Genomic DNA, 17,867 nt, shown 5'->3' on the forward strand with positions numbered 1-17,867 from the left:
ACACTGCCCAGCAGGCAGCTGACTGTCTCACAGGAAGCAGGTCCCACATCTGTAACAGCTGGTTCCAGTAAAACAGCCAAGGACATGGCTGTAGTGGAGACTGTGTCCCTCTTAGTGCCATCTTTTACAGAAGATGCTGGAGATCTGATGCCAGCAGGGACCCTTGCCTTGTTCACAACCAAGTTATTATCCATATGGATGCAAACATGCCGAGGAACTTTCACACACAGGAAGCAACCCAAGATGCTTTTAAATTAGCATTAATTTTTTGTTGACTTTTCCATCTTTCTCAGAATCACCTGTGGGTTCCCAGACAAAATATTTCCTCTGTATAGGCCTGCTGTGATCCTATCTTTACTGTGTGGAAAGTGCATACTTTGTTGCTTCTTGACTTCAGTGAAGTCAAAGGAGTCCCAAACAGACTTGGAGACTCCACTACCTGAGAGGACAGTCACTGATTTTCAGAGGCAAAGGCAAGGCTGGGAGCCAGAGGCCATGGCATGCTGAGAGTGAAAAGTAGAGACCCTTCTCTGCTGCTGCCTTTGCTCCATCCCCAGAGTCAGGAGAGTGTTTGTCTCACACAGAACAATGATCCCACTGCAGCAGCAGGTTTTTGCCTCTCTGAGGCACTGTCTTCCAGCTGCCAATGGTCTCTGTCTGTCCTGCCTAACCACAGGCTAGAGGAGCACTGAAAGTTTGTTGACCCTCATCTAGTCCAATCCTTTGCCCTGAAGGCAGTGTCAGCTACACAACCATTCAGAGATTAATAGACTTATATGCACAGCAAGACTATCATGGCTGTACAGCAGTCTGCTCACAGACGATTTTATTTATTTATGTACATATTGGAGGCAAAGATTAGTTTAAAACCTATAAAACAGTGGGATATCCACAGTGCATAGCTGTGGGTTGACTCTTAGCATAAGAATGAAAGCCTGGATAAAGAGAGGGCAAATGCTGCTTTGCTTGCTTGTGTTTATAGCTGGATATTTCTTACTCCTTCCCCCTACCAGGATGAAAGGAGTAGGAAACTCTAAGTTTTAACTTAACACTAATTAAGCTCTGAGTCTTCAAGTTGCATATTGTATTTTTCCTGTTTGTATTATAGTGTTAAAAATGGTTCTTTAAACGGGTGTTCTCTAACACATTGAGCTCTGAGGCTTGTTGTTGCCTACAGTGGAATCAGAAAGGCCTTCTTCCCAAAGGCTTGGAGACATCTCTGTCTTCACTCTGGACATAAACTAAACTGTGATCCACTTGCTTAAGCCTGGATGCAGAGAATATCTTACACTTGTACTTAAATGCGGGACCACGAAGCCTCTCTGCAGTCAGGACATTACGAACCAGACCGGGAAACACGTTCTTCATGGAACTCAGTGTTGTTATGAGGCTTCAATATTAGCACAGTGTTTAAAGCTCCCAGGCTTTTTAATAATAATAAAAATGACAACAATAGCAATAACATGGACATGGATGGACATGGGTGCATGGATATGCTATATTGCCCCTCTACTTCACAATCTCTCTTGCCTACAAAAAAGACAGAAGATAAAACTAGATGAATTATTAAACTGAATGTGACTGTAACCCAGCTAGTATGAGAAATCTTTTCAGTTGTGGTGAAATTATTTGGGCATCATGTAATAACTAACAGTGGAAACAGGAACATATTTATATTATCCTGAAATTATTTTTTGGAAGATAACTTATGTCTGAAAGACAGACTCCATCAGAAGCTATCTTCACTTTTTCTTTTTACATTTATTTAAAACAACCTTATAAACAGAAACTGGATCTTCCAAAATCACTCTTATCAAGGCCTATGCTTTCAAAAAAATGTTTGAAAAGCAGTTTTCTACAAACAGTTTTTAACTGGATACAGATCCAGATGAAGTCTATGAATAAATCCCATAGCCTATTTCTGTATAGAAACTGAAATGAAGACAAAGCTTTCACTTCAAAATCTGCTTGGATTTTCAGATTTCATTTGTGGCATGGGTTTCCAAAGATTAACTTTTTTCGCTTTCAAACTGCATTAATAGCATTAGGCATCAATTAATCAGATTCAAAATTTGGAAACAAAGAAAGTATTTTGTCTGTATAATCACTGAGAGGCCATATACCAGGATCTTTTCTTACCAGCCTTTTTAATGATTATTTCAGTCCAGATTTTTTTTTTAAAGGAACCACTAAAATCTAGCCTTTGAATTTTGTAAATGAGCCTGCTGCCCAACGAACTTCTCAGCAAGATAAGGGCAGAATGGCATTTGCAGAAATGTTTAGCTATCTCTCTAACAATCCTGCTTGGTTGTGGGCCCCTTGGTAACAGCTTGGCAAATCTGCAAAAGGAATGCGACTATATAGTTTGTGTGTGGATTGTTGAGTCATTATAGCCTCCAAATTGCACAGCAGATCATTAATCATAGGCCAAGATAGGCAATCACTGCAGAAACCTGATGAAAAGGCTCCAGAATAATGCCTGCTAAATCATGTTTAACATGCAGACCTTGCCTGTGCAGATATGGAAAGGGGGAGGTAAGGAAAAAAAATTATTCCCCTTTTAGGAAAGAAAACTTCTACTTATCTTTGATTTGCATTCAGCCCTCCCTCAATAGTCCTTAAGCCTGTTATTTAATTCATTTTGGTGCCAGGTCCCATCACAAAGCGAAAACCCTAACCAGGACCTATGCAGTCTATGACCTCCAAACCCCCTGTCTTTTCTTGTCAGTTCTATGTCATTTGTGCAGTTGAACTCCACCAATTTGAAATGCTGACCTCTTCCATAGACAACCTTATTCTCCTTGAGTGAAAGAAAGGGCCAAGGCCTACAAACCACTCAAGCGAGAGATGGCAAGAAAAGAGAAAAGTGGTTGACTCGTAAATCAATTTCCACAGCCCACCCAAAACCCACATGAACAATAACCATGGTATTTTTTAAAAGTTGTGCTGTTGTGGTTTTCTTAATTGAGCTTATTCTTTTTAGAAAAAGTTTTGAGCAAAGCAAAATTGTTTGTTCAGGGTGGAAAATTAGGCCAGATCTTGCTCCCGATCCACTTCAGACCAGGGCATATTTATATCAAACCTTCATTCCCACCTGTCATCTGCACAGAAAAGGAGCACAGCCTCACAACAGGGCTTTGTCTGCACTGGAAGAGGTGGCAATATCTAAAGAAAGGGAAATGTTTGGGGCATAAATACATCTGTGCAGTACCAGTGTGCAGGCAGAGCGATGGTACCTGTCTTTGTGCCGCACAGCCTGCCCACATGGAGGTAGCTGTGCAGCTCTGCCTTCGGACCCTGCCAGCCCCACGTGTGACTGTGGCCTGTCCCCAACCCCTGGTGTCCTGGGAGCAGAGGAAGAAGGTGCTGCATCAAACTGAGCACACACCCTGCACAGTACAGACGCGCGAGTGGGCGCGCAGGCAAAGAAGCCAGCGAGAAACCTGCCACCACACAGTGAGCAAATTTTTAAAGACCTGTATTACACTCCCCGGGGGTCTGATTCTGCCTGTGTTGCTCTCTCAGGAAGGTTTCCTGCTCCTCAGGTGGTCTCATTGGATTCAATGGCTGTGTCTTTGAAGAGCAGATGCAGAAATTGCCTGGAGCACACCATGCCCCAGGCCCCCATTCCCATTAGCATCTTTACGCTTTTCAGACGCCTGAATCTGGCTGTGCCTGTTTCTTACTGCATAGTCACATCTCTGGGTTTAAGTCTGGGACATCCTTAAAGAGCATACCCCATATTCTCATTGGGAAGTAGTCCCTCTTCCCTGCCAGACCTGAATTTCTCAGTTCTGCTCTTCCAAGATCATAATCTTCTGGAGCATGGGATGACTTAGTCTCTCAGCAGAGGCAGATCCAGCCCTTAGGCTGAACATAACAAATGAATCTTTTAAATTTTCTCATTGACTGGGTTTAGTTTTATATACACACAAAGCTTATATTCACTTACAATATATATATGGCATGGCAGAAAAAATCTCTGGGAGGAATTAAATACACTATCACTGCCTTGGCTCTTCAAATCCTTGAGCTATACAGCACTGAAGGTAGTACCACCATATGCTTCCCTTTTTTTCCTTTTTTTCCTTCTATCTCTGGCATTGGCCCTTCCTGGGCTATTCTAATTTTCCCTCCAGCCCTGCTTTCTTGAAACAGAATGATGGTACTTTATGATCTGAAAATTCTTGATACCTTACAAGCAAAATACAGTGTGATGTCTTGTTATGAAGGTAGGAGAGTTACTCTACCAGAAAATAAATACCTACAATGGCAGACTATCTCCGCCAAGGAACCTGGCCTGTTGCATTGGATTTTCTCAAAATTTCTGTGAAAATGCTGCCAATGGGAGGGATTTTTCATCTGGGAGAACAGATGCTCCAAAGGAATCTGCCTGTGGAGCCTGCTCAGCCAACATGCCCCCGTCAGGTCTGTGCCTGCTTGCCCTGGGGCTTACCAGCTCTGAGCCCTTGGGCAGAAGGGAGATTTGGAGCTGTTTATCCCACTTGACCCTCCATACAGATGACCTTCCATCATCTGGGGCCAGCTGATGCTAAGCAGTAAATTAAATTCAGTGGCATGCTGTCTGAGTTCTCAATGGCGTTTCAGAGCGAGTGCCCGAGCCCATAGAGCAGGGCTCATTACACGCTGCTGCAGCAGCTGGAGCTGGAGGGGGTGTCAAGCTCATTACCTTTTATAATATGCCCACCGATGGAGCTAGGTGTGCTCTAGATGGATTTGTCAGAGGCCAGCACTTTTGTCTGGGGGTGAAGCATTGCGTTAATCTGACAGGCAAGACTCCACATTATGCAAAAGGAAGAATTCAACAGGAAACAGATGCGTGTGGATAAAAATTAATCAGTGTTTTTGGGACCGGCACCTCTGAATGCAGCATCTGTAGCAGTAAAAAGAATATATTCTCTCCTTCCTCATATCTTTTCCTCAGCAAACCAAAGCTTATGGTAAGCAGTTTGCAAAGTTTGACTCCAGTTCTGTGAAATCCTTATGTGTTACTGAAGTTTTCAGCAATAATTTTGTTGATTTTCTTGGTCAGCTTTATGTACATCATTGTCAAGCCAAATAATTCAGAAATTATTTTGCTCCTGAATTTTTGAAGTAATGCACAAAAATCTTTATTTTACTGCTCTTCTCACTATTCTAACATACACTTCCATTCCAAGCTCAGTTTCCAACACTGTTTTTCTTGGAATGCATTGCAACATGTTTCAGTAGTCAATGTGTGTTCACCTTATTTGTTGTACTCCAGAAAAAATGTGATATGCCCGTAAGGAAGAGAAAATGGCAAAATCAGAGAAGAAAACTGGTGTTGCCCAGACCACCTGGATAGATAAGGCATATCTTGAATCCATTCATTCAAATCTAGATCTTTGGGGAAAGAACCTCCGATGTATAACAATGAAGTCAGAAGAACTGTCTGTACAGCACAGCAATGGAGAGCTGAACTGGAAAATCTGAATATAACACATTTGTCATTGCAGACTGTCTTCCTGGGAGCTTTGTTTCTTAAGATTTTTAAGGATAAAAAGCTCTTTCTGATATTCTGAGCTCATTAGTAGTTATAGCTCACAGCCACTGGGTTACTGATGGTGTACAATGTCTCTGCTAGAGGAGTAAGAAAAGTTTCCAGAGCCAGGAGGAGGTGATCTCAAGGGAATGCACTGACATCGTACCTCTTGTCCTTCCAACAGCCCCTGATTCACATTTCTCACATCCCTGTTAGAAGAAGTAGGCTGCTGTATCATAGGTGGGAACCTTACACAGGCCCACCACTGGGGCAGACAATTTTAATTTCCTGTTTTCTTAGAAAGGGAGATGGAAAAGATATCTGTGAGTGGTCTCAATTACAGCAGCAGCAGCTAGCAAGCATGCATTTAACAGTGGTGTTAATAAGGCACATGCTCCTGGTTGTGTCTCACAGAAGTAGTTGCTCAGCCCCTGCTTCTTTTCATGCTGTGGTGTCATCTGGCACAGCTAGATCCTTGTTTGGGTTATTTAAATGCTTCTTTGCCTGCCTTATGCAAACTCCATTTGTAGCTGGGCTTTTGGGCACTCGGACCCATGACTGCACTGCATTTTGTAAGCACTCTGCTCTGTCTGTAGGCAGTATTTCACACAGTCACCCAGTGACTTTATTCAGTTTGCTGGTCCCCAGCGTTATTGTCACTCTGCATCATTTACCAATACAATTTTCACAAACAAAATTAGTCATTGCAATGTAGGTGTATGGAAGCTGTCCCACTCTGGAAGGATTCATTAAAATTCCCATAATAGTCTCCTTGTCAGGACTCTTGCCTGCTGTCTGGGAAGTATTTCAACAAGTCTGTCCTACTGTTGTGTTAATTAAACATTGTTCTATTTATAAATGCTCCATTGGTCAGTAGCAGTCCCCCACACAGAGAGAGAGGAGTAGTGGTAACTAAAAGTGAAGTGCCAAGAAGATGGGGGTTGGCCATGCAGAGAAGCCAAGGGACAACCCAGACTGAGCAAAGCGTCCCTCTTGGCTCTGTCATTGTCCTCCTCACATGCCCTGGGGCTGCAGTGCTCTTCTGGCATTTAACTTGGAGCAAGGGAGGAGGGAAGGAGGTTTGCTCACTGCTTTCTCCAGCAGCTGTTTTGTTTCTGTTTCTCTGTACAGTGTAATCTCTTCACAGTGATTGCCACAGGGTCTTGGAGAAGGTGAAAATATATCTGAAAACACATCTGCCTTCAGATAAAGACCAAGTAGCTGAAGTAAGGATAAAGCCATTATCCTCCTGTATTTGTTTCTCACTCCTGCCAGCCTTCTGTACAAGCATTTCTACCTGCACAAACACATCTCTTCTGACGTGTGCATGAACACAAGAAGAGGGACCTGTGGGAACCCTGGGGTGCTGCTGGCTGCTATGCAATAATCTCCTGGGGCTGGGTGCCAGGGGGATCTGACACCTACTGCCTGGGTATCAGGAGGATCTGCTCAGCATTTCTCCTCCTATATGCTCCCATTTTACCCACCAGAGCCCTGCTCTGTGCTGTACACAGCACTGCTGTTCAGTAGGGCCCCCTCTCCCTGTCATGATTTCCACCACAACATCTTGCACTGTATGCTCTGACTCTGCAGGTCCATGCCATCCTCCCTTCTGCACATGTAGAGACAATTGCCAGCATTTTACCCAACATAATTTTCAACAGGCTTGCTCGATTCAGAGGCAGGAGAAATTGGCCCACCATCTTCCCCAGACAGTCCCTAAGGGGCAGAACCCAAACCTTTGGTGAAGACCAGGGGGATTTGGGATTAAGGTATGTAGTACCTGCTAGCAGATGCTTCTGAACGCTTCATCTGTGCTTTCTTCTTGGTTTGCTGGTCTCCTTCCAAATCACACTTGTTCTCAGTATACTGTGCTAGGGAGAGATGTGAGGATGCCTGCCTGAAGATGTTTGCAAGTGAATGAGTATTTACCCTGGAAGTTGGTTCAGGCATAACTCTCAAGCTGGTGCAGCCCCGGATATGAGAAGTGGGAGCTAAAGAGATAGAAGAGAAAGAAGCAAAAAATTGAGAGCACAAAGTATAAAGTGCTGCCAGGCCCGTCCATGGGCATGCATCTCTCTAGAACCTTAATTGGCTGCTGAATTCCAACTTCAAATCATTGAGCATGCAAAATCTGTGAGAACCACATGAAGCTCTGGAGTTCATCTCAGCAGCAGCACAGTCAGGAAGAGATTGAAGTATGGAAGTTGTGCCTCTTTTTCCTCTTTTTTTTTTTTTTTTTTTTTTTTTTTTTTTTTTTTTTTTTGTCAGTACCTCCTGTTTGACAGGACAGGCACTGTAAGTGTCCTTGCTAAGTCAGGGCTCATAACTAGGCAGACCCACATGATGTACATTAGGGCAACCTAAAATGAGGTTTGCTATGAAACATAAAACAAGATGAAGCAAAATGTGTCCCACTGCATGTTTTTCAGACTTTTGAGTCAGCTGCTCTGAATGGAGTCTGTATGGCATGGAGGAATATATATGCACATGTATATGCATACAAGTAAAAGAAACTGCAAGTAAAATTTGGGTCTTTAATGAACACCCTTCATCTGAAAGTGTCAAAGGGCTGGTTATTAGTGGGCAAAGTGACCCTTTGCTTGTAAACCAACAGTGTGATACTATTCCATTTACTCTGCTAAAGCCACTGCTATCCCACAGAGACACAGCAGCAGGTGTAGACAGGACTGTGGGTTTTGTGTCAGCTGGTTCTGCCATCATTTGCTGCTGTATCCCCTGAGATGCAAAAGCAAAGATCCTCAGTACAGAGAGACACTAAAGTATGTGCTTAGATGTGACTGCCATTTAAGAAGTGGGCTGGTTTCCTGCCCTGCTCAGGGAAACCTCCATCAACTCCTTGCAGGGCCTTAGCAAAACAGGGTAGGGAGTTTCTCTGTGTTTTTGCCCATGCTGTTTGTCCTGGATGTGATGCAGGACTTTGCTCTCTTGCACTGTCAGTCGGGTGCCTTTCAGGAGCACTGTGTTCACATCTACAAGTGCACACATGAATTATTGTTTACTCAATAACAAATCAAACAAATTCTCTTCTATTCAGACCAAACCACAATGACAAAAGGAAGCTGATTTCCACTATTATGAGCATCGATTGATGTCTTCCCTTCTCTTGACTGTCTTTATTTCACATACAAGTGGCTTTTCTTTTTCTTTTTTTTTCTTTTTCCTTTGGAAATGTCATCACCACTTAATTAGCAATGTGTTGTTACCTGAAAGTAAGAACAAACCTATCTTAGGCCATATGGCAGGGTTTTAATCTTCACTGTCACAGTATAATCATGTCGAAATGGCTTCCCTTTTCAGTCAAAACTGCATTTCACACTTTACTAATATGGGGCTTTTCCTTTTCTCTTCCAGAGTAATATAGCCCTCACAGTACAGCAAGTGCAAATTAAAATAGCTCCAAGCTGTGGCCAGCAGCAGGAGAGGAGAGTGAGCAAGAGAGTGGTGTGACTGGTGGGGAGGGAGGAGGACCTCATCCCAAAACTGGAACCTCTGCTCTTTCAGAGATCTGCTTCTGCAAAATTGAACCAAATGAGTTTGGGCTCCATTTAGGAAGACAATTCCCCTCCCCTATAGCAAAGGCCTGGGTTATGCCACTGGAGCTGGTTAAAGGAAGTTTTTGTGAAGTTTATCTTTCTTTCCCCAGTGCTGTTGGGAAGATATAGAAGCAGAAAGCAAGAAAGCTCCATGTTTGTGCAAAGCATCAGTGACCAGCAGAAAACTTTGCAACTGACTGCTGTAGTTGATTACAGGGTCTAAGAGAATATTGAAATGCATGGTTTGTTGGGTAACATTTCAAAGGAGTTTTACTCCTAAGCGAATTACAGGTCACATATTGTACAACATACAGATGTTTAGTCTGATGTTTTAGGATATGTAACTGTTCTTTTCTGTGTGTTAAGTAAGGACAAAAATTGGATTGAATCCTGTTTGCAGTGGGATAAAAGGAAGCATGGATTGTCTGTCCCCCAGAAAAATAAGATGGACTATTAGTATGCACTGGCTCTTCCCACAGCACCTTGCACAAAGCAGAGTCTGGATCAGAGACGCCCTCTCTCTTGCCAGTTTTCTCATGTTCTCCCAATGCTGCACATCCCCAGGTATCTATGAGGAACTACTTATGGTCTCTGTTTAGCACCTGTGGATCTCAGGCTAAAATGGATTGAGTCAAGGCAAAGTCATAGCCAGCAATGAATCTAGATACGTTCAGTCCATGATCAACACTCTTAGTTCCCCATGCTGCATTTTTACCCATCTTACCCCTCTGTAATTAGGATAGTAAGCACCAGGTAACCAGATAGAGGGAGAAAAAGTATCTCTTGAAACTTCTCCCCTCTCCTACCAGTTGCTTGTGTTTCTCCAGGACAGAAGTGTCAGAGCCAATAAAAGTCCCAGTGCTCTGTGAGGCTTTTCTTTTGCATACATCCTTCAAGGAATATATCTGGCTCCAAAGCCACAGGAGATCCCTGCCTCCTGTGAAGTGGAGCACCAAGTACCATTTTGCCTGGATGTACTGTGCTGCTCCAGGATGTGTATGGAGAGAGGGCTAGGATTCCTGTCCCTGAGGTTAGAGTTACCTCCCCGTGGGATGTATAGGAATCACACAGCTCTCTAACCATGGGCAGTCTGATGTCTTCGTTCACATGCTGTCTGAACTGTGCTGCTGTATCCCTTTATAGATACGACCCCTGGAACACCTCAGGTTGGACAGCTGGAAGTACTCCTTCCCTTCAGTTATTTCTGTATTTTGCTGGAATTTCATTTTTTCAATCCCCATATGAATACTGCGATGCACAGGTGTAATCTCCCCCACTCTTTCTCACCCAGAAGAAGGCTGAATGTAGAAGCTGCTCAGTGCTGATCTGCTCCTTATCAGTTATAAACATACACATGTCTTTGCAATGAGACAACAAAGGCAACAAGGGTAAAAGAAAAAAGAGTTTAAGTGGTGATCTGAGGTTTTGCTCACAGTAAGAGATGAACCAGAGCTCTCTTGTTATTTAAATTACTGGTAAAACTCCGTGTTTGGCCAGGAAAGTCAAAGTCTAGATGTTCACTTACAGAAACCAACATCAGTGCAGGGGAAGCTTTAAACATTTTAGTGTCCTTGTCAGTAGGTATTTAACTAGGGAAGGGGATCGGGCATACATCAGGTGGTTGATCTCGCTAGTTAAAACTGTACATTTGAAACACATTTTCCTAAAAAATTCTAAGGAGTTAGATAGCTCAGCTACCTAACATAAGCACAGCTTCTCTGACATGAGGTCCTTCAGCCCAGCTGCAGGTTGGCCACCCTGGACATCTGCATGGTCACAGACATGGAAACAGACATGAGCCTGGAGGGAGAGGAAAGCAGAAAGCAGTGACAGCTCTGCCGGGCTGCTGTTTCACCAGATACCTTGCGTGCTTTGCAGGGCTGATGCAGGAAAGGGCTGGAGGTGTAAAGGGATGGTCTGAGTGCTTGCAAGCGTGCTTCTGTTTGTGTGTGTGTATGTGTGTGCAATGGTCCTGACAACAAATAGAATTCTGGAGCATGAAACAGAAGGATGAATATCAAGTGAGAACATCCAGCTGCAGGTCCTTTCCCCTTCTTTTTCCAGCTTTTGGATGAACTGCAAAGCCGAGGGGGACTGTTAACTGCCTGGGCCTGTCCATTTGTCTCTCTCTCTTTACTTCTCTGTCCCTAACTCCCCCTCCCTCTCCCTCCTGCAGCTCCGGAGGGTGGAGGTGCGATTCGCTATGCCCGTTTTTTATTTCCAGCACGCTTGACAGGCTGGGCGAGGAAGGCGTTAATGTTTTCTGACAGGCCCCCTCTAATTGTTGGAGCTTTTCTTCTCTGCCTTTTCTGTGAAATTCTGACTTAGGCGAGCAGCATAACAAAATGCTCTGGCATTGAAATGTGCGCTTGCACTACACTGGGCTCGGGGAAACAGCATTATTCATGAAGATTTTCAGCTGTTTTTGTCTTTTAACTAACCTTTGAGTTTGATCAGAGGCTAGCCGGGCTCCCTTTCTCAAAAGGCGGTCTTGGCAACCCGACAATGGAGCCAAACTGTTTTCCCTGTTAAAGAGATAACTATGCCGTTGAGTTGGTACATGGGGGAAATTAATCTTCAGGCGCATACAAATGATAGCTTTACCTCGGTCTGCAATCGCCTGCATGGGATTATTGATAGGACGGGGGTAAGGAGCAGGAGAAATTCAGACTGGGGTAGGGAACTTAAAAAAAAAAAAATAATTTGCAACCCCAAGCCCATCATCCCTTTTGATTGTATAAAGCCTGCGATTGATTCTTCACCACTTGCCTTTTGCAGCAGGAATTAGCCCCGCATTGTGCGGTTTGACACGCTAAGAGCTGGCTCGCTTGGGAGCTGAAGTTGCTGAGCTTTGGGACGAACCGGGGGGCGGGGGGCGACCGGGGCGGGGGGGAACGCTTCTCCCCTCTCCCCTTTCCAAAAGGCGAGGAGCAGGGAGACGCAGAATCGCCCCACACTTCAAGCCGAGCTAATCCCTGAATGCACTGAGTAATACGCGCTGCATTACGGAGCGGCGCGCCGGGGCGTCCCGTGTGTGTGTGTGTGTGTGTGCCCCCGGCCGCGCCCGCCTTTCCCTTGGGCAGGTGCCCGCTCCCCTCGCGTGCTGCGGGCCCCGGCCGCCGCCCGGCCCGGGCAGCGCGGCGCGGAGCGCGGCGNNNCGCCGCCGCCGGGATAAAGGCTGAGGCACGACACGCGCGGGGACAGCGCTGCCCGCTGCCTGCCCGGCCCCCCCGCCTGCCCCCGCGCACAAAAGGCAGGACCTGCGCCGCGGGGAGGGGCAGCCAGGGAAAAGGAAGGAGGAGGAGGAACAAATAAACAAATTAAAAAAAAAAAAAAAGGAAAAAGAGAGGTGGGGGAGAAAAGGTTTTTAGAACAGGGAATGAACCCCCCGGGATCCCCAAAAGCCGGTGCTAGCGGGGCTGGGTGCGGGGCTGGGTGCGGGTCGGCGCCTCTCTGCGGGGAAGGTGAGAGGAGGGCTGGGCGCTGTAGGAGGCTCCAAGGGGTGCCCGCAGCCCTTCCCGGGGACAGGGCCTGGAGCGCTTCCCCCTCCATTCTTACCTGCGCGGGAGGGGCGCAGGGCGCGGAGGCTCCGCGGGGCCGGCGCTGCTCCGCGCGCGGAGAAAAGTTCGTGCATAGGATAGCACCACGGGGGGACTGTGGGGAGCAGGAATGATGGGGAGTGCGGGTAAACCCCAGGCTCCCCCCGGCTCCCCCCGGCTCCGCGGGCGCGGATCCCGCGGGCCGTGGTGTGGGGAGCCCACAAGCCGCTGGCATCGCCGGGCTGCCCTCCTGCCCGAGGGTCTTGGCTTGGGGGACGGCACTCACTCTGGGAGAGGCGTTTGTTGACGGGACAGTTTTCGTGCGTTACGATAAATAAACGCACAGGTGGATAAATTAATAAATCCGTGGCCGAGCAACCTTCGTCTGCCCGCATATCCCCTCTCCGCTCCTCTTCCCCCACCCCCAAGCAAATCCCGAGTAGTTCTAAAACTTATACTGCGCCCAAAGAAGTCCCTGATTCATGGAGTTTACTAATGCTAACTGAATACTGTCTGTCAGGCAGCGCTGAAAGGCTCTCCGCGCTAATACAAGAAAAGGCTTTGTGTTGCTAAGCGATTAGAGCAGATGTAATGAGATTTACGCCAATCCTGCTTTGCCCTTTCCCTATCTTCAGTAAAATTGTGTGTGTGTGTTTTCTTTCTTTCTTTCTTTCTTTCTGGAGGGGGCTGAGGGGAAAAGGGAGGGAGGGAGGAGGTGGTGAATTTCTGAGCCTGTCTTATACATTGTAGCGAACAACAGCGTAACTTTGCCTTTAGTTTAATGAGTCTGGATATTTACTATTCAGAAGTGAGCAAAAAAGAACACCTGTCTACACAAGGAAGAGAAATTTCGCCTTTGTAACAGAATGAAACATTATCCTAATGTTATATTCATAGCTATAAATTACTCGCTACACTTTCTTTGCATACCTTATCTGTGCACTTGCAAAAGTGGGTAAATAAAAAGGGAGATGCTGTAAAGGGAGAGCGGACGGCGGCATATAACGGTTATTATTTTCATAACTAAACATTAGTTCCACGAGCGGTTAAAACAATGAGTGTTTGTGCTAAAGTAATGAGGGATTTCGTGACCCCACAGTGTCCCGTCCTCCCGTCCCGTCCTCCCCCTCCTCCTCCTGCCTCCCCGCCCGCGATTAAATCACGTATTGATCATTTCAGGGCGTGGGGGGAGGAGGCGAAGGGACAAACGTGTGTATGCTTTAGAAGCAATGCAGGAATACACACGTGTAAGCGCCCATGTGTGCATATGCATATATGCCCCTGCATACAAATATATATTTATATCTATATCTACCTGTCTATAGTTACACATACACACACACACAGAGGAAAAAATCCGGGCTCCTCCACCAAAGTTTTTCCCTCCTCTTTTTTAAAAATAGCGCATCCCTCTCAACTCGACGGCACATTTGTAGCGGAGCGGACTATTTTTTTTTTTTTTTCCTTTTTAACTCCGTACGACACGCTGGCTCTCCTCAGTCCTTTTTTTGGATCTTTTTTTTGGCTCTTTTTTTTTTGGCTTTTTTTTTTTTTTTTTTTTTTTTTTTTCTGTAAGATGCATTTTGAGCTTTGCTTTCCGCTTGGCTTGGTGCACGCAAACTGAATTTGCAAGTGATGCAGGAGCCAGGCGAAAAGAAGGCGAATTCTGGTCACGTCCTTGCTAACTGACAACAAGCAGGCTAGCCAAAAAAAAAAAAAAAAAAAAAAAAAAAAAAGCAGGGAATGGGGGGAAGAGTCCAATTTCTTTTTGAGTCTTGGTAATTGGGTACTTTTACAGGCAGATCACGCTATTTGGGCAGAATAACAAGTTTGGAAAGACCAATAGCTCTACGCTGCCACCAATTTCTACTACTCCCTTTATTTATTTAATTTTATCTCCCTTCTCCTCTCGCCTCCCGTCTTCCCCGCGACGCTTTTATTTACCCAGGCAGCGTTCGCAGAGGCAACACAGCGCCCCGTGTTTTGGGTGGCGGCGGCTGTGCCATCCCCCGTGTTTTCCTGCCCCGCTGGGTCAGAGCCGCGGAGGAGGACAGGGTCACACCACATCCCCAAACGCGGGATGCAGCGCCCTCTTTTTTTAAGACTCTAAGGCTTTAGGAGGAATTCTGTAATGTGCAGTGATTTCAGGAAGGACAATGCAATCATTAATCATCCCCTCTCCTTTTGATTTGGATACGCATTTGCAACACAGAAGGGCAAGAAAACAATGCTGATAGCGCTAGATCTTTGCATATTTATATAGAGATAGATAAAGATATATATGTTACATCCATCAGGTACAAACACTTCATATGCAACTCAGCTCGGGTATAACATCGATTGACATTCTGTCCTTACATTCATCGTTGTCAATGACAGAAAGAAAAAAAATTGCATGCGGTAGGCAGCTGATCATTTTAATTTAAAAAAAGTTTTATTACGAAACTAGTTTGTATAAAATAGGGTTATACAGGACCTTTGTCAGTTTGTAATAAAACAGTAAGAAAAGGCAGTGGTGGTGGTGGGGTTGTTTGTTTGCTTGTCTGGTTTTTCTTTTTTTTTTTTTCCTTTTTTTTTTCTTTTTCCCAAAAGGCAGCATATGAGAACAAATGGCTACCGTTCTGTGTTTGGACAATCGCTGCATAAACTTTGTTCACTCTGAACATTGTTTAATGACATTATTAATACATTAACAAAATTTCTATAAAGTAAGACACATTGGTGCTAAAGTACATCTGGAGGAAATCCAAGTCCTTTACAAAACCACATACAAAAATGGCAGTTGTAAGGTAACGTTGACTACAAGTCTAAACATGAAGAGGTAATAAGCATTACATATTAAAAAAAGTATCAAGATATACACATTTTAAACCATTTGTACAAAACCTCTATAAATCTCTCTCTCTCTTATGTACAAAAATAGCTTAATATATCCCCAACCGGGTTAGGATAGATACAAATAGATTTTCTTATCATAAAAAAATTCACAAAAAAAAAAAAAAGATTGGAAGCATTCTATGATGGAAACAAGAGGAAAAGCTCGGATCGAGGGGAGGGAGAGGCACGGGGAGGCCGAAGGCAGATGGGGCTCCAGGGACTTCTTTGAGTACAGCATAGCTTAACTTCAGCATCTCCCCAGACATCGGGAAAACTAAACTTTGTCCGCAGGTGATGAACGCCAGTCTCTGAAGGGCCGCGGCGGCGGCGAGGCGCGGAGATGGGCCGCCTTTCTGCTGAGGAGGAGGAGGAGGAGGAGGAAGAGCTCCTCCGCCGGCCGAGGGGCGCAGCGCCCTTTCCCGCCGGCCAGCCGGGGCTCCCCGCCGGCCAGCCGGGGCGACGGAGCTCAAAGGCCGGCCGGTCTCCGGGGCCGGGGGCGGCCGCCCCGAGCGGCCCGCCCGCCGAGAGACGTGCCCGCACCGCCCTCCGACGGCAGGGGAACTGGAAACGCAACAGGTTCTTTTTTCGCGTGGATTCTTGTCTCTCTGTGTGTGATCTGCTTTTGTGTGGGTTTTTTTTTTTTTGGTTTCTGTTGGTGTTGAGTTTTTTTTTTTCCCTTTTGCAACTGTCCTGTAACAATAAAAGAAAGAGGCGATCAGAGCCGTCGGGCCGCAGAGCCGCTCGGAAGCACCGCGGGACACGCGGGGCAGCCCCCGCCCCCGCTATCCCCCCGCTGTCCGCCCGCTATCCCCCCGCTATCCTCCCGCTATCCTCCCGCTATCCCCCGGCCCTCCGCGGGCGCCTACCCACCTGCCGGGAGGGCGGCCGGCGCTCAGAACCAGCTTGTGAAGTCGAGAAGCTCCTGCTCCTCGGGGCTGAGCGGGTCGTAGGAGCCCTCGTCGGAGGAGTAGGAGGAGACGGGGGAGCCCGCCATGGAGTTCATGTCGTGGGAGTAGCTGGGCGAGATGGTGGGCGAGAGGACGCCCGCTTGGAAGGCGGCGCTGACGGCGTCATGCTCGTCGAGCAGCTGCTGCAGGGCGCGGATGTACTCGACGGCGGAGCGGAGCGTCTCCACCTTGCTCATCTTCTTGTTGGCCGCGCCGTTGGGGACGTGCTCCCGCAGCGTGGCGAAGCCCAGGTTGACCAGCTTCACCCGGTTGCGCTCCCGCTCGTTGCGCCGCGCCACGGCGGCCGGCTGCTGCTGCGGCAGGCTGTACCCGAAGCCGCTGAAGTTGAGCCTCCTCTTGCAGCGCATCAGCTCCGGCGAGGCCGAGCGCTGCCGCTTGGCCGCCCGCGGCGCCGAGGGCTTGCCGCCCGGCGAGGGCTGCCCGCCCGCCGGGCTCAGCTGCGGCGGCNGGCGGCGGCGGCGGCCACAGCCGCGGCGAAGAAGCACGCCGGCTGCAGGAAGGGCGGCTGCCCGGCGGCGCTGGACATCCTGGCGGGGCTGCCGCTGGCCATGGGCGAGGGGGCGTCCTGCGAGGCGGGGGCGCCCGAGGGACGGCCGGTCCCCGTACCCCCACCACCACCACAAAAAAAAAAAAAAATTCAAAAAGAGAAAAAGGAAAAACTTGCGACGTTCAATTTAAAATTAAAAAAGAAATATATAGGAAAAAAAAAAGAAAAAGAGCTAGGCGACAGACGGCAGGGGAAAGGGACAGCGGCGACCGACGGGAGCGGACGGCGGAGCCGGGCGGGCGGCGGGGACGGCGGGCGGCTCTGCCCGCCCCCCTCCCTCTCGCCCTCCGTGCGGCGGCCGCGGGGAGGCTCGTGGCGCTCGCGTGTGCGCAGGCTGCTTTGCAAAGCCCCTTTTGCAAAAAAGTGGCTGAGGATTGTGTCTCTTATAAGGGGCGGACGGGGCTCGCCCCCCCCCCCTTCTCCCACACGCACACACACACACACACACACACACACACACAGAGACACACAGAGAGAGGCAAACCTCCCCCCGCCACCCCCCGCGCTCACACACGCACACGCACCCCCTGCACCTTGCGCCTTCCACGCTTTGCCGGCCGCGCGATGCGCGGAGCGCTGCGGCCTTTTCAGCGCGGGGCACACACGCGCGCACACACACACACACTCACAGACAGACAGACAGACAGACAGACGCACAGACAGGCACAGCAGCCCCCGCGCCCCCCGCCGCACGCGCGCTGCCGGCCGCGCGGCCCCGCCTCCCCCCGCCGCCCGGGAGCTCTGCCCGCCGAGGGGCGTCCGAGACGGGGTGCGGATCGCGCTGAGGGTGACTCCCGGCGAAGCCCCGGGTGTGCGGGGCATCCCCTGCTGGGGCCGCCTCAGCGGCTCCTGCCT

General features: G+C 47.8%; 1 protein-coding gene across 1 annotated transcript; it reads right to left on the reverse strand.

The window, feature by feature from the left end:
- Window positions 1-16,170: 16,170 nt before the first annotated feature.
- On the reverse strand, window positions 16,171-17,518 carry ASCL1 (achaete-scute family bHLH transcription factor 1). The gene is given in 3 exon segments (XM_039708136.1): window positions 16,171-16,187; window positions 16,368-16,913; window positions 16,916-17,518. Coding segments are annotated over 2 exon segments (624 nt in total). The 5' UTR covers window positions 17,016-17,518; the 3' UTR covers window positions 16,171-16,187; window positions 16,368-16,389.
- Between the last annotated feature and the right edge of the window lie 349 nt (window positions 17,519-17,867).

The sequence above is a fragment of the Passer montanus genome, unplaced genomic scaffold, assembly GCF_014805655.1.
Source record: "Passer montanus isolate IOZ18808 unplaced genomic scaffold, ASM1480565v1 scaffold20, whole genome shotgun sequence".
Taxonomy (NCBI): Eukaryota; Metazoa; Chordata; class Aves; order Passeriformes; family Passeridae; genus Passer; species Passer montanus.